General features: G+C 38.7%; 1 protein-coding gene and 1 non-coding gene across 2 annotated transcripts in view; one reads left to right on the top strand and one right to left on the bottom strand.

The window, feature by feature from the left end:
- Positions 1-172: 172 nt before the first annotated feature.
- Positions 173-245, top strand: Trnav-cac (transfer RNA valine (anticodon CAC)). The gene has a single exon. It is a non-coding gene; the product is annotated as a tRNA-Val (tRNA).
- A 1,510-nt stretch (positions 246-1,755) lies between these two features.
- The window catches only part of LOC112051830 (uncharacterized), a 34,726-nt gene continuing 19,428 nt past the window's right edge, over positions 1,756-17,053 (bottom strand). Inside the window, exons 7-15 of the mRNA XM_024090632.2 lie at positions 16,248-16,446; positions 14,407-14,499; positions 13,583-13,779; positions 12,826-12,957; positions 10,300-10,396; positions 9,584-9,751; positions 8,948-9,048; positions 8,180-8,244; positions 1,756-2,114 (exon numbers count right to left, since the gene is read on the bottom strand). Coding sequence (XP_023946400.2) covers positions 1,949-2,114; positions 8,180-8,244; positions 8,948-9,048; positions 9,584-9,751; positions 10,300-10,396; positions 12,826-12,957; positions 13,583-13,779; positions 14,407-14,499; positions 16,248-16,446 — 1,218 coding nt within the window. The 3' untranslated portion in view covers positions 1,756-1,948. The remainder of the gene's footprint in view (positions 2,115-8,179; positions 8,245-8,947; positions 9,049-9,583; positions 9,752-10,299; positions 10,397-12,825; positions 12,958-13,582; positions 13,780-14,406; positions 14,500-16,247; positions 16,447-17,053) is intronic.

Raw genomic sequence — 17,053 nt, 5'->3', positions numbered from 1 at the left:
AGGTGCTGGAATGGCGACCTCGCACTAGTAAGCGCAGTGTAGGTCGACCCCCTACCGGGTGAACTAACGATATCAAGCGAGTCGGAGGGATTCGCTGGATGCAGGCGGCTCAGGATGGTGTGATACTCAGGATTAACAAGTTACAATAAGTAAATTCAACACTAGACATCAGGTTTCCGTAGTGTAGCGGTTATCACGTGTGCTTCACACGCACAAGGTCCCCGGTTCGATCCCGGGCGGAAACAATTTTTTTTTATTTACAATAAAATATCTGCAATGTCCATGCATACATTTTTCGTGTTCTTATTTTCCAAAATGCGACTGCAAATGGTTCTTTTTTTAACTTTTTTTTTAAATCAAAGCTAAAGAAACTATATCATTGCAATTTCGTTCGTAACACACCCGACGTTGCGCGCGGGGGGCGTGTAGCGATGAATGAAAAATCCACGACTGATGCACGTCACTGCCCCGCACGCACGATTTCACACCCGCGCAGTCTTTTTCCCTGCCAGACTATACCTAGGTAATTTTTTTTTAACCCAGTTTAGGTTTGCTTGATACAGTTTTTCATATGAGCTCCCGCGGGAACCATGATTTTATTGTTTTTATCGAATCTAATGACGGCCTCCGTGGCGCAGTGGTATACGCGGTGGATTTACAAAACAGATGTCCTGGGTTCGATCCCCGGCTGGGCAGAGTGAGATTTTCTTAATTGATCCAGGTCTGGCTGGTGGGAGGCTTCGGCCGTGGTGAGTTACCACCCTACCGGCAAAGACGTACCGCCAAGCGATTTAGCTTTCCGGTACGATGCCGTGTAGAAACCGGAAGGAGTGTGGATTTTCATCCTCCTTCTAACAAGTTAGTCCGCTTCTATCTTAGACTGCATCATCACTCACCATCAGGTGAGTGATGATGCAGTCAGTCAATAAAAGAAAAAAAAATCTAAGTAATAAAAATAGTAAACCTTACCAAAATCACGTAGATGCAAAGGAGAAACGCTAAAACTGATTTCATGGCGTTGCAATAGTTATAAAAAAATTATAATGCGAAGTTAATAAAGATTACAGCAAATAATCGATTCTTTGATTTTTTAATTAATACTGGTGATTTTTATTACTACGAATTAAAAAAAAACAGTTTAGCAAGGTTTTCAGTGTGTTACTAACATTACCAAACGACCTGTAGGAATAGCTTTGTGAATGGTTTGAGGTTTTTTATTGAATAGATTCTTCATCATCATCATCATCATCATCATTGTCAGCCGATGGACGTCCACTGCTGGACATAGGCCTCTTGCATGGACTTCCAAACAAAACGGTCTCGAGCCGCCAGCATCCAGCGGCTCCCTGCAACCCGCTTGATGTCTTCGGTCCACCTAGTGGGAGGTCGACCAACACTGCGCTTTCCGGTGCGGGGTCGCCTTGGGACCCCAACGTCCATCGGCTCTTCGAACTATGTGGCCTGCCCACTGCCACTTCAGCTTCGCGACTGGCTGAGCTATGCCAGTGACTTTAGTTCGCCTGCGGATCTCCTCATTTCTGATTCGATCACGCAGAGAAACCCCAAGCATAACACGCTCCATCGCCCGCTGAGTGACTTTGAGCCTTCTTATAAGGCCCATAGTTAGCGACCAAGTCTCAGATCCGTAACTCATCACTGGCAACACGCACTGTTCGAAGACTTTCGTCTTCAGGCACTGAGGAATTTCGGACGAAAAGATTGAATAGATCACCAAATGGGAATAGAAAAACACCGTTGTACAACATTTCAATACTTTATTCAATCTTATAATACATCTGTATTCTGTACAAGCGTAAGGCGAACACGCCCGGCGCGCTCTCGTAGATGTCGGCGGTGGTGCTTCCGAGCGCTGCGTAGATGTCGGAGATGTCGGCAGCTTAGTCTGCGGGCGTGCGTAGATGTCGGCGGTGGTGCGTGCGCGCGCGCGTCAGTGCATCTCGGGCGTGACGGTGAGGCGCACGCGTGCTCGGCCGCGCACCGCGTCAACAGTGAGCGGGCCCGGCGTGCTCTCGAGCGCCGCGTAGATGTCGGCGGCGGTGCGTACCGGCGTGCCGTTGATGTGCGTGACTATGTCACCCGGTTGGAGCCCGCCACTGCGCAAATAATCATACAATTAACCGTACAACATATGCATATAGTGCCTCGAACTTTTCTGACCCGATGACCAAAACTGGAACGTCGCGACGGTCGCCATTTTGCAAAACATTATACTAAAAGCGCGACAACACTCCCTCACCGAGAGGCGACGGTGTTGAAGACATTGCAGTTTCGTTCCATTCCTATGATACGTCTAATGCAGAGAGCTGATATGTGTAGCATGACAAGTTGATGGTTGGTCGTTGATGACACTCCCATTATGCGGGCGACGGGGGAAAGGCCTACACGGGTGTGAAGTCGGGCGCGTGGGGCAACGCTACCCCCCTCCCGGCCCGTGTTACGAACGAATTTGCCAAGCTATATAAAATAATAAATAAATAAAATAAAAAGCCTTTTATTTCGCACATAAGTAAGCATATACTATACATATTAGTGTTAATAAAATTTATAAAAAAATAAATTACAATTTTTAAATTTTTGTAAGTACAAACTCAAACTTGAGGTTGAGTAAAGTAACTACTTTAATACTTATTTATAAAGTTTAAAAAATTTATTGCGAACCCCTCTATTTGAGGGTGAAGGCCTCCTCCAGAGATGACCAGTACTCTCTATCTGTGGCTTTTTTCCTCCACTGTTTTCCAGCCGTCCTTTCAATGTCGTCTGCCCATCTACTTCTAGGTCTTCCTCTTTTTCTAGCACCTACAGGCCCTGTCCATGCCGTTAGCCGAGAAGTCCATCTATCGTCATTTATTCTTGCTACATGGCCCGCCCATCTCCATTTTAATCTCATAGAATAGTTTAGTGCGTCTATTACTCCTGTTTTTTCTCTTATAGTAGAGTTGCGAATTTTTTGAATTTTTCGGATTTTCATCATACTTCTTTCCATGCTCCGTTGGCATGAATTTATTTTGTTCTTGACATTTCGCGTGAATTTCCATGTTTGACAGACGTATGTGAGAGACGGTAAGAGACAGGTGTTCATGACATTTCTCTTAATTTTTGTTGGCATTTGACTTTTGAAAATTTCTTTAAGGCTCCAATATTTCTTCCATGTCCCTTTTATCCTTCTTTCAATTTCTTGCTCGTTACTTTTATTATCAAAAGAGAGTTGCTTGCCCAGATAAATGTACGAATCGACAAACTCTATTGAAGTATTTTCAACTTTAATTTCATTTTTTAATGCATTTGTCATCAATTTTGTTTTTTTGAAGTTGATTTCTAGGCCAGACTGTCGGCTCGATTGTTGCAGCGTGTATATCATATGCTTTAGCTCTAGGCTGTTTTCAGAGAGCAAGACTAGATCGTCAGCGAATCTCAAATGGTTTATATAACTTCCGTTTATATTTAAGCCCATCGTATTCCAGTTTAACTTGTTTATAACGGTCTCTAGTACTGCAATGAAAATCGTTGGTGACAGCGGGTCCCCTTGTCTGGTTCCTCTTTTAATTGGAATAGGGGTTCCTGTTGACTCTAGCCTTACTCTACTGGTGTTGTTTTTATAAATGTTTTTTATCACTCTAATGTATTTGGCCTCTACATTTTGCGAGTACAGAGCTTCCCATATTGATGAATGGAGTATAGAGTCAAACGCTTTTTGGTAATCTATAAACGCTATGTAGAGTGGTCGTTGGAACTCTTGGTACTTCTCAATAAGTAGCTCTACCGAGTGAATGTGATCTACTGTAGAGTATCCTTTTCGAAAGCCTGCTTGTTCTATTGGCTGATGTGAATCAAGTGTAAAGATTATTCTATTTTTTATAACTGAAGAGAAAAGTTTATATAGCGACGGCAGAAGGCTTATGGGTCTGTAGTTGCTTATGTCGTTGGGATTGCCCTTTTTATATAACAATATAATATCTGACTCTGACCACTGCTGAGGCGTTATAGAGGTGTCTAGTATTTTATTGAAGAGAATCATCAGAGGTGTGGCAAGAATGGTATAAGCCGCTTTTATAGCTTCGTTAGTTATTTTGTCCGGCCCTGGACTTTTCTCTACTTTAAGGTGCTTAATTTCTCTTATTATTTCTATTTCTTCTACTGGATTTATTTCCGTGGTGTTAATATGTTTTTCCTGAGACATATGAAAATGTAGAGTACTTGCGTTTTCTATCTCTGGGGCATCATATAAGGTTTTGTAAAACGTAGTGGCTATATGGAGTATATTTTTTCTATTTTGTGTGACTCTATCTGATTCGCTGAGACCCTCAATCCACGTCTTATGTGGTTTTAATGCTTTGTATGCTCTTTTTAAGCTTCCTGATGCATTGAGGTGTCTTTCTATGGTTTGGTGTCGGTGGTTATTGTAGTCATGTCTTATACACTTGCTTATAAGTTTGTAGAGAGCACTTAGTTCGTTTTTCATTGATCTTGATTTAGGTTTGGTCTTTTGTAGGTCTATTCTACGCGTTATTAGCCTTCTTGTGCGTTCAGATATAACACTACAATGTATCTTTTTATTGCTAGGTGAAACAGCCGTTTTAAGACTATTCTCAATAGCGTTTGTTATCTTATTGTAATAAGTCTGGACTGTGTCGTCTTCATGATGGTTAAGAACCTCTTGATATGAGCTCAGTGTTTCTAAGTATCTGGACGTTTCTGCAGTACTTTTCAAAGTGCTTTTCGGGCAACTTGAGTATTTGTTTCTTCTTTTTTTAATAGATTTTAAGTTAAAAGTTGCTCTGACGCACCTGTGATCTGAAGGATACTGAATATTTAGTACTTCTATGTTTTGCACTGATTTCTGTATGTTAGTAAGTATGTAGTCTAGTTCATTTTTGGTATTTCCATCGGGCGATCTCCATGTCCACCTTTGTTTGTTTTTCTTTTTAAAGAAAGTGTTCATTATACTGAGGTTATTTTCATGTGCAAATCAGTCGTTCGCCACTGCAGTTTCTTTTGCCGTATCCATATTTGCTTATAACTTGACTGTCTTCGCGTGTCGGTTGCCCTATTTGTGCATTAAAGTCGCCCATAACTACCATGTTTTCATCAGATAATTTCACAGCTCTTTCGAGAGTGTCATAGAAAGCTTCTCTTGCTTCGTCAGTGGCTCCGTCTGTCGGCGCGTATACTTGTATAAGGCTTATTTTAAATCCGTTTATATTTAATTTCAAGAGCGCCACTCGTTCTGATAAGCCAATGAAACTCTCTATAAAGTGTTTAAGATACCTATTTACGAGAAATCCTACACCGTATAGTCCTGGGGTTTGTCCTATATAGTATAGAATTATGTTTTCATATTCTTGTATAGTGTTGCCCAGACGTCTCACTTCCGACAAGCCGATAATGTCGAACTTTGTATTTTCTAGTGCGATTAATAGCTCTAGGAGGTGTGCATGAGTCGATAGAGTTCTTACATTGTATGTAGCTATATAAAATAAGTTTCGGTTTTTTGTTACTAAATTATTTATCTCTGGAGGGTTTCGGTCTGGTTCTCCCGCGGTGACCAGCCGTCTTGGGAGACTGGAGTAGAGAGGGGTTCGCGCTAATTGTTATTGTGTTGTTTCCTTATTGTTTTGTTGAGGTATTGGCTGGGAGGAGGATCTTTGAAAATTAAGCGTTGGTTTTTTGAACAGGTAATTTGTCATGTTCATGTTTTTTGTAGTTTTTGTTTTTGTTGCCTGTTTCTTGTTTCCGCTAATGCTAGAGCCTCTCAGTGATTCTGGTGATTCTGATGAGTTCCTTTTCTTTTCGTTTTTCCCTTGTTCACTGTGTTCATTTGAGACATTTTCCTTTACTCTATTTTTGGTTCCTAAAACGATAAGTTTATCGTATTTTATGATTGCCCTGTTTCCCAAGTCTCTCTCCTTATTTAGCTCTATTTGAAGTTCCTTGCGTTTTTTTAGTACTTCTTGAGGAAAGTCTTCTTTTATGTAGAAAGGTGATGGTGTCAACTTTTTCTTGCTTTTTAGTAATTTAATTTTTTGCCCCATAGTGCTTAACGTAACGACAATGGGTCTCATATTTTCCCCTCTTTTTCCAAGTCGCCTTACAAATTCAACACTATTTTCGTTGCATTCAATATTTAAATACTTGTTTATTATTTCTAGCACAATTTCCAACAGCTCCTGATATGATCTTTCACGTTCTTCGACACCGAAAAATAGTAGATTTTTTTTCTTCATGAATCTCTCCATATTATCTATCTTATTTTTCTGCAAATCAAGTTGTTGCTCTAATAACTCAGTTCTTAATTCAAGACCATGGAACCTTTCATTTATGGTGCTAATAATGGTATTTTTAAGTTCTTCTTTCATATCTAGCATGTCAGCCTTTTGTTGTTTCATGTCGTATTGCATATTTCTAAGTATATTTTTGATTTCATCCATTTTTATCGTAAAATGTAAGTTGGTGTTGCTAATACGTTTTATATACTAACACCCTCTTGTGGTAAGTAGCGCAAACTACATTCACTATAAAGACGTGTTGAAATCTTTCTTGTTGAGCTACTCGTCACTAGATGGCGCTGATTTGTTTTTATATGAGATGGATGACTTAACGGAAAAAATACTTATTTTGAGGTTATACACTTTGATGCAACACATAATCTTTGGGTTCACAATAACAGTATAATGTTTTTGATGGTTATTTTTGTCCACTTCACTGTATTTAACAAGTTCTAAATTATTTACACTTCAAGTCAATTGAAAAAAGTCCGTTGCAAGTCCTTCAATTTTTTGTCGGTTTTTGCACAGTATACGCACTCTCACAGTAAAATAATTCTTTGTCCATATGATTTTTAGTATTGCACGTCGATTTAACACTACTTTATCGCAGTTTCGCCACAAATACTATTTTTAATTCAATTAAAAACACAGACGTCGAAGTGAATGCCGGCACAGTAGCGCCCTCTCCCAAGCTATAGCAGACCGTAACTAGAATATTCCATGCTTGTTCGAAACTGCCTGATATAGGGTTAGAAGCTGTTTCATCATCATCATCATCATCATATCAGCGGATGGACGTCCACTGCAGGACATAGGCCTTTTGTAGGGACTTCCAAACATCACGATACTGAGCCACCTGCATCCAGCGAATCCCTGCGACTCGCTTGATGTCGTCAGTCCACCTGGTGGGGGGTCGGCCAACACTGCGCTTACTAGTGCGGGGTCGCCATTCCAGCACTTTGGGACCCCAACGTCCATCGGCTCTTCGAACTATGTGCCCCGCCCATTGCCACTTCAGCTTCGCAACTCGTTGAGCTAGAAGCTGTTTAGCAGAAGCTGTTTAGTAGAAGCTGTTTAGATGGGAAATACTGCCTAACCTTTCTACTGCATAATTTTTTAGCAGGACTTGGCCTTACTCTCCTTAATGCATTTCCCAAAATTGATATTAAATGAGATCTTAACACCCAAGAGCTCAATGCTGTCGCTGATGGCGATAGATATATTTCAGAAAATTAGAGCCCGAATAAATAACGAAGATGGTCCAAAATTGGACCCCAGGAAATAAAAGAAGATATTTTTTTAACTATTTTTGATTTTACAAATCTACGAATTATAATTCTTTCGAAATAATATTCATTCTCTCCCAAGAAACGCAACACTAATATGGGTAATAATGGCGGACTGATGACGTTTTCAACGCAGTAGGCGATTGACGTTTGCTGTCAATTGTCATGTCATAGTTGCTTTGTGGGCGCCATCTTGATATAACTCAAAAACTTGGGTTTACCATTCGCTGCCCGCGAGTATTTTATCGGTGAGCCCGTCTGCGTTGAAGAAGCTGACAGTCAGGGAATGCGGTTTTAATCTACCGTTGTGAGCCATTTAAAAAATCTTTATATTCCTCTATCGCGCGGAGCATGATACTGTGCTCGCCTATTGCCCTTAGTGGTAGTTATATTTTTTTACATGTCACGTAACGGATACGATGGACGACCGGTCGTCCATTTAGGAGTCAAATGGTTAATTTTATTTATTTCTTTTTATTAAAATTTCACTAAAATTCTTGTATTTTTGAATTTTTAATGATACGGGGAACAAGAGTGGACCTGAAATGGACCATATCCTTTGACCAAGATATCTTTAAGTTAACTGGTTTCATATAATCTAGCACGTACTTGTATGCCGGCGAGCCGATGATGACTTTCCACACGAGGATTCCGTGCTCTATGTCCTTCGGCATCTGCAAGTGTACGGCGAGGGTCAACAGGACTCTGTTAGTGATTCACTACATGGTCAGCTATTTATTGATAGAACAACGTATTAGGGTTAGGGAGGGTAGAAAGAAGAACCATTTCATTAGGGCATGTAGCTAAATGTGCAATGAAATCGAGTAGAACAATATTAATTAGTTGTAATAAAATCGTTGTTACAGAAAACAATTTACTTTCTATAATTTGATTTTGAGGTAAATTAATGAAAGAAATCAATAAGGCTAAAGATAGATGAAAAAAGGAATGTAGGTGAGTAGATGATCAATTGCCGTATGATAGAAACTTCTAAATTAGGAAGTTAAACAAAGGACTTATTTATGACCTGCAGTGGATGTTTTTTTTTTAATATTTGATTTTGAGGTAAAGTAATAAAAGAAATCAATATGACAGGAAGGCTAAAGATAGATGATGTAGATGATCAATTGCCGTATGATAGAAACTTCTAAATTAGGAAGTTAAAAAAGGCTTATTTATGACCTGCAGTAGATGTTTTTTTTTTTAATATTAGCCAGTACGAGACATGCATGGCTAATTCCTCTTTCTTTTCTTGTAACATGAATGACTACGCATGTTGAGTGGGAGTGGGTATGACAATACACAAACGGACAGGGTATTTCGGCCCTTGACTGAGGTATAATTGGGTGATGATGATGATGATGATGATGATTTTACCTCTGGGTTCCTCATACGCAGCTCCATGAGGATGTTGTCTGTGAGCGACAGCATGGTGATGCCGAGGTAGCGCTTCGACACCGGCGGCGCCTTCGTCTTGCCTGCGACATACGTCATCCAATAAACACCACTAAGTGAACTAGATGGCGCCACTGGTACGTTAAACTGCGCTGTTGTTTGTCTTATCACTACATTTAAAAGCCAACCGTTTTTAACCGACTTCAAAAAAGGAAGAGGTTCTCAAAGTTGATCAGTGTTTTTTTTTCATGTATGTACATTGATTACTCGAAGACGTCTGAACCAATTTGAAAAATTCTGTTTTTGTTTTTAAGGGTATACTCTCCATGTGGTCCCATGTTCATTATGACGTCAGGGTCTGATGATGGAAACCTGGAGAAATCGAGGAGAACTTTCAAAAATCATATGGATGACTGACTAGTGTGTTCATAATTATTTTTAACCGACTTCAAAAAAAGGAGGAGGTTTCTCAATTCGACCGTATATATATATTTTTTTATGTGTGTTCGCGCATAACTTCGTAATTTTTTCAATAACAGAAGATCATCTTTTAGTCCTTAAATCAGGAGATTATTATGTTTGTTTTACACCATGTCTTTATGTTTGTTTGATACGTACTCTTAGCCAGGAACTCCTTGACGTAGTCGATGGGTATGGCGAAGGAGATGCCGGAGGTGACCTTCATGCTGTTGATGCCGATGGCCTCGCCGTCCAGGTTGACGAGCGGCCCGCCGCTATTGCCGAACGTGATCGGCGCGTCCGTCTGTATGTACACCATGTCTTTGCCTGTATACATTAAAAAAATATAGTTTATAATGTTAGTATCACATTCTCTGTTGCTCAATAGAGATTATTTCTAAGATACACAGCATATCCCGAACAAATGTTTATGAGAGCATAAAAAGCTATCACTTTACACCAATCGTGGTGATCCATCTGACGATGAGAGTGTGGGAATAGAGTGCCCTATACCTTTGCTTTTTTTTATTTTATTTATTACAAGTTAGCCCTTGACTACAATCTCACCTGATGCTAAGTGATAATGCAATCTAAGACGGAAGCGGGCTAAATTGTTAGGAGTAGGATGAAAATCACAGCCCTTTCGGTTTCTACACATCGTACCAGTACGCTACAGCGCTCGGCGGTACGTTTTTGCCGGTAGGGTGGTAACTAGCCACGGCCGAAGCCTTCTACCAGTCAAACCTCACACCTGTGTTTGCGCACACATTTTGTGCACCATTACATATCTTCCGTACATGGTTAATATCAACATAATATTGGCCATAATAGGCCTTTTATTAGATTATAGGATGTATAATTTTGTAAGACTCCACCTCGTAGCCCCAACTCCTCGCTGGCTCTCTGTGTGGAGCTGACCACTCCCGCTGTCACAGTATTGCTGAGAGCCAAGGGACTGCCCATTGCCACCACCTACAAACAGTTTGAGTATGACTTCATTTGATGATTATAAAAATATTATAAAGCTGAAGAGTTTGTTTGTTTGTTTGTTTGTTTGTTTGTTTGATTGAACGCGCTAATCTCAGGAACTACTGGTCCAATTTGAAAAAATATTTCAGTGTTAGATAGCCCATTTATTGAGGAAGGCTATAGGCTATATATTATCCCTGTATTCCAACGGGAACGGGAACCACGCGGGTGAAACCGCGCGGACTCAGCTAGTAAATAATATGATTCATATGTATTTTGATATAAACACTAATGAAATATTTTCCTAAGAAAGAAAGGCACAGTTCAAAATCAGTAGACCTAAAACGTGATAATCTATACTAATATTATAAAGAGGTAAAGTTTGTAAGTTTGTAAGTTTGTAAGTTTGTAAGTTTGTAAGTTTGTAACAATTTTTTGAAATGGGGTAATCTTCGGAACTACTGGTCCGATTTTAAAAATTGTTTCACCAGTAGAATGCTACGTTATTCTGTCATATATAACTACTGAGTTATCGCGGGTTTTCTCTTACAGGTCGGACCGAAAAACTTACTTATTCGCATGCGCTGCCTCAACCATTGCGTATAACTGAAATAAATGTATGGAGAATTTTTGAACCTTTAAAAGTTCTACAAAAAAGTCCGGGACACCATATATCTATTTTTTATATTTTAGCAGATATAGTACCTTTAGTACTTTAATAAATTATTTAATTTTTAAACTAAGGTTTACGTCATTATTTACACAACTAAACTTAAATCCTTATCAAAATAATCACAAGGATATTATAGAGATAAGATTTACCCTTTACAGTATGTTAATTAGTTATATAGTTTCGGAGATAATACAAAATTTCTGAAAGTCGCAGAAATGCCGCTATATGACGCCCCACGGTTTTAATTACGTGGTTCCCGTTCCCGTGTGAATATGAGAAACAAACATAACCTATGACACTCGCAAATAATGTAGCTTTCTGTTGGTAAAAGAATTTTCCAAATCGGTCCAGTAGATCCAGAGATTACCCCCGACAACCACACAAACTTTACCTCTTTATAGTATTAGCATAGAAGTCGCTTGGGAAATTTTAGTCTTTTGGTCATTGCACCACGCTCAAAAGGCTGGACCAATTTTGCTGAGGGTAAGGATAGGATAGGGGTACGGAAGGGGTAGGATAGAGATAGGGTAGGGGTAATTTAGGGAAAGTGTAGGGTAGGGTAGGGTACGGATAAGGTACGGGTAGTGTAGGGTAAGGGCGAGGTAGAGGTAGGGGTAGGGTAGGGTAAGGTAGGGTAGGGGTAGGGTACGGGTAGGGTAGGATTAGGGTAGGGGTAAGGTAGGGGAAGGGAGGGGTTAGGGTTAGCGGTAGGGTAAGAGTAAGGTAGGGGTAGGGTAGGGGTAGATTAGGGGTAGGGTAGGATAGGGTATGGATAGGGTACGGGTAGGGTTAGGGTAGGGGTAAGGTGGGGGGAGGGTAGGGTTAGCGTTAGCGGTAGTGTAGGAGTAAGGTAGGGGTAGGGTAGGGTAGGGTTGGGTAGGTTTACGAGCAGGGTAAGGTAGAGGTAGAGAAGTTAACATCAATTTTTACGCGGACGAAGTCGCAGGCGTCCGCTAGTATAATATAATATAATGTAGTAGTCTGAGACGGATATGATGTCGATCGATCTCATGTTGACTCGTGCCGACGCTAGGTGGCGCGACTTGTTTCCGTAAAGAGTAGGGAGTTAGTGAGGGGTGGCGATCGGTTGGCGAACTACTTGGAATATATGGCGCTCGTCGTACGGTCGGCTTCAGTATGCTTGTGGCGTTCGAGCCGTTCACATTTCTTCTTGTGTGATACTTGATGCGTTACTTTTGAGTGAGTTGAGTGGAAAGTGTTAGATAGAGCTGTCAAGGGCACCCTTAACCCTACACACAGCGTTCACAAGGGCGTGACTCCACTCAAGGTCATTCTATGTCATTCTAGGGTCTTATTTTGGTTACAGTTTAATCTGTTAATTAAGTTGTCCTCTTGGTTTACGTATTTTTTAAATTCCACTTTTGAAGCTTCTGCTAAAAATAACATATTCACTTGACGCGCGCCACAACATTTATCTCATGAGGACAAAATGACATATTTCCGACTAATAGCGCCAAACCAGAAATCTCACTATCTTTTTCATTGCATTGGGACGAAAGACTAGTTTTTACTCCGAAGATGACTTTTTTAATAAATTTTCCTTAAAGAACGAAGAAGAAAGAAGTTACAGGAAATTATGCCAAGCACCTTGTATGTGTAATCTAAGCATGTTTTCCCCAAAAGTGACAGACAATTTTGTTTGTAAGTTTGGGTGTGATAATAGCCATTATGTAATCAGTCTGAGCGTGGCACACATTGTAGGCCTACTGAAGGTAGACAAAGAGGCGTTATTACAAACCCACTCGCCAGGCTTGAGGTCGGCAGAGGAGCCCAGTCTCATGGTGGGCAGGTTCTTCATGGGTATCCGGAGTGTGGCCAGGTCTGACTTCAGGTCAACGTCCTCCACAAAGCCTGTGTGGTTGGAGCCATCCTAGAAAATGTAAATCGATAAATGTTATTATGCAAAAGTTGTTTCTGTAAATTTGTCTGATCACTTGCCCTTAAGTCAAATATAGTTTCTCACCATTTGCTAAATGGTGAAAGAAAAAGTAAATATAATGATAATAATTCCAAAATTGATTTATTTCAAAAATGTTTATTTTAGATACACTTTTGAAACATGGTTTTGCTGTTATGGCGGTTACTAAAGTCAAAAACTGAAAATTAAATCAACGAGGACTATTAAACCAGGGCTTTGATTTTATTTTATTTAATCACCATTTCATGTCTAAAACAAGGTAGGTACCCAGTTTTATAATTAGTAGAGCATTTAATTCCTAAGCTTTTATATTGTTTATATAATCACTAACTTTATAAAAAGGTTTTTCTTTAAGCTTTTATAAAATACTTTTTAACTTGACTCCTTAATTTTTATTGTGCTTTTGGATCATAGGGATTATAAAATAAAGCTTTTTTTTTTATATTCTTATTAAGCATGACCGTTACTTGTTTTTGTTTAGATAAAATGCAGCTTTGTAGTATTTAGTCTTGGGTAGGACATCTTTAAGGTCACTAGTTCTAAACAATAAAGAAAAGATTTATTTTATCAGACTTACCATAAGCTTGACTTTAACAACAGCATTGGGCTTGTTGACCACCACGTGAGCATTGGTCAGTATCAGCCCGTCGTCTTTCACTATGAATCCAGAGCCGTTGGACAGTGTGAGGGATTCACCAGTATACGGGTCTGTTCTGCGACTGTCTTTTATCTCTATGTACACCACTGACGGTGCGGACACTGCTACTACATCAGCTGTAAATAAAAATTTATATAATATTTTAATAAAATGATTGGACACATGCAGGGTAGACTAACAACAGAATGACATCTCTTGTGAAAATTTCAACCGTTTTTTTTTCTCTACAAGTTAGCCCTTGACTCACATAAACTCACAATAGTAATAATGTTGATGCAATCTAAGATGAAAGTGGGCTTATTTGTTAGGAGTTGGATGAAATCCACACCCCTTACAATTCCTACACAATATCATACTGGAACGCTAAATCGCTTAGCGGTACGTCTTTGTCCATAGGGTGGTAACTAGCCGTGGCTTCGAGCCTCCCATCAGCCAGACCTGGACCAACTAAAAAGCAGAGAACTGTACCTGGATAGACCACACATTACCCCCATAATCTTGTCTTCTACGGCTTAAAAACTAACCACTTCCTCAGAGAAACTGAATTACAAAAAGCTCTTATATAGTAAGTAGTAAATTTCGAGTCCGCTCTGAACGCAAGACTTATGGCTTCACTTCACAGCGGACAAGACCTTTGGCGCATACTTTAATAGTATTTGAAAAAAAAGAACAGAGAAAAGGTTATAACAACATATTGTTCGCGATGTATAACCGATTAAAAACAGATTAGATAAATGGATTACCTATGAAATTAAATTGATCCCGCCTTCCTGCGAGTTTATCACTTATCAACTTGGCAGCATTTAACCTTTCCTTAGCACTAACGTAACCTATGACTCCGGCCGCAACCAATAAACCTCCGAACAAATATCCGCTGTTTGAACTGTGGTTCCGCTGGTCAAAGGTTGTGTAACCCCGACATACACATCTGCTGTTTATTTTTATCAATGGTTTTAAATTGAATTTGAAAAACCTAGCCGCGGTCCGTACGAGTGACATTTTGTTATGACATTTAGCGGACATTTTGATTTTGACAGTTCGGTCGGTTGCCGATTTAACGTTTCGGTAGGGATTGCCAGTGATGTACCATCCAAAAACCGGTTATGATATAATAGTAGTGACAATTTGGGTCGTTTAAATTATTATAAAAAATATTATTTTACAAAAAAGTATGTTAATTAATAATTGCTTTTCTTTATTTTCATTGCGTGTTATGTATATGTATTAAATTACGAGTAAACGAATAAACTTGTTATACTATAAGCCTGATAAAATATAAATAATTGTACCCTCTATTAGGTATTTAATCTTCCTGTGTGACTAGCAAATCAGTGGTGCAGTAAAGTAATAAAACGACGTTTATCAATCAAATCCTGTATTTACTAGAACTAGGAAAATAATAGTTTTACATGAAATTGATATTATTATGATACAAATATAATATAATATGTATATTCATTAAAACTTATATCTACTATACTTAAATATCTATATACGATATAGGAACTATAGCTATATTTTACACTATGAATATTATAACAATATTTACACTTTTTCTCGATCTAAACAAAATATAACTAGGTAATTTATAAATCTGAATACAAATTTCGAGACTAACTAACATGTGATATGTTTTTTTTAAATAACCAAAATATTTATTACTGATTGTACCCATCTTCAATTTTCTTTGGGTCGGGAAGTAAATTAGGCTTACAAATACATATTTTTCTACCTACATTCAGATCATTACATAATGCAATCCTTATGACTAGATGGTAGGTTAGAACCATGACCCAAATACTTTTGATGATTATGAAAGTTAATAAACAAACATTTCTAGGTGTTAGTACCTGATTCTAACATTTTTTTTACAAACAAAGCTCTGTAGCTTTTTTAATAGTTTTACGAATAAATAGTATCAGTTTGCCATCTACATCATGGATATCGTTCATCATTCTAACAATAAACTAAAGTATCTATTAATCTTTTTAATAGATAGCAAAAATGAATAAAAATGTAGTTTTCGCCAGGCGAAAATAATATTTGATATTACTAAACAAAATTTTTAATAGCGTATAATTATATTTTATATTTAATTATTATTTTAGATCCGAATTCCACTTTGATTCATGTCAATACAATTTTTACTTCAATGCGATATTTACAAAGCTGATATGCAATTTTTTGCATTTCCCTTTTGAGGTACTACTTTATAATTCGAAATGATAAAATGATAATCTTCAAACATATTCCGTGTTACATAAAACACGGTACAGATTTTTTTCCTGTAATTCCTTCCGAAATGCTTAATATCGAGATTACATGCGTTACGTTATGCGTAACGTTAATCGGAATGTAAGATATTTCAACACAATCGACGTTTATAAGGTGAGCAAACTTGTATTAGTTCAGTCAACACTTAACACATTATCTGCACTAACATTTCCATTATACATAATATATACTCCACTATAATTACACTAGCTCCAATTTGACCAATCACTGCAACCGCATCCGTGTATGCCGTTTTCGGTTTTTCCGTTTCCAATCACAGCTTTTTCAGTTATACCGTTTTCGCTGGTACCGTTTTCGGTTATACCGTTCTCGATTCCGTTATGTGTACCGTTAATTTTGCCGTTAATATCCGATCGGTATGTGTAGAAGACTTCACAGAAGGCGGTATCATCCCTCGGTAAATCGTAGTCCACCTGCTTGGCAGCCAGCCAGGCGGCTCCCATCGCGCTCGATACTCGAAGTCGGACAAGCTCAAGGTCGAACTTTACCTGGAATACAGAAAAATAATTACATCAGTGATTATAGGATTTACAATAATCATAGTTAACGGTTACATTTTCAATTACAGTTTTATTGAAAATTATAAAAAAAAGCTAGAAGTTAGAGCTTAGACAAAACGTCTGAAGTAAAACTTCTCTGTCTTTCTTAGGAGCAAGAAATATATCATACGAAACGTAACTGTCCCTCTTTCTATCTTCACTAGAGAGGGAGAGGTAGTTATACCGCGCTCGATCACATTTTTCGTAACGTTCTTATCACACAGTCACCAGCTTAAGCGTGCGTAAGGATGTATTACAAAAATATTGTTGATAGGTGTCATTTTTGCGTTTGGTTAACCAGTTGAAATGATCCTATTTGTAGGTATATAACCCAGAAGTTATCATCTAGCTGTGTTGCAGATTAGGCAATTCCCGCGGAAACAAAAAAAAACATTTAAGATTGCCTTCAATTTTATTTTTATGTTTTGACTAGCTGACGCCGCGCAGTTTCACCCGCGTGATTCCCGTTCCCGTAGGAATATGGGGATAATATATGTATAAGCTATAGCCTTCCTCGATAAATGGGCTATCTAACACTGAGATAATTTTTCAAACC

This window comes from Bicyclus anynana, chromosome 24, assembly GCF_947172395.1.
Source record: "Bicyclus anynana chromosome 24, ilBicAnyn1.1, whole genome shotgun sequence".
In the NCBI taxonomy this organism is placed as follows: Eukaryota; Metazoa; Arthropoda; class Insecta; order Lepidoptera; family Nymphalidae; genus Bicyclus; species Bicyclus anynana.
Note: the sequence above shows the minus strand (reverse complement) of the source record. Positions and strands in the feature narration are given on the sequence as shown.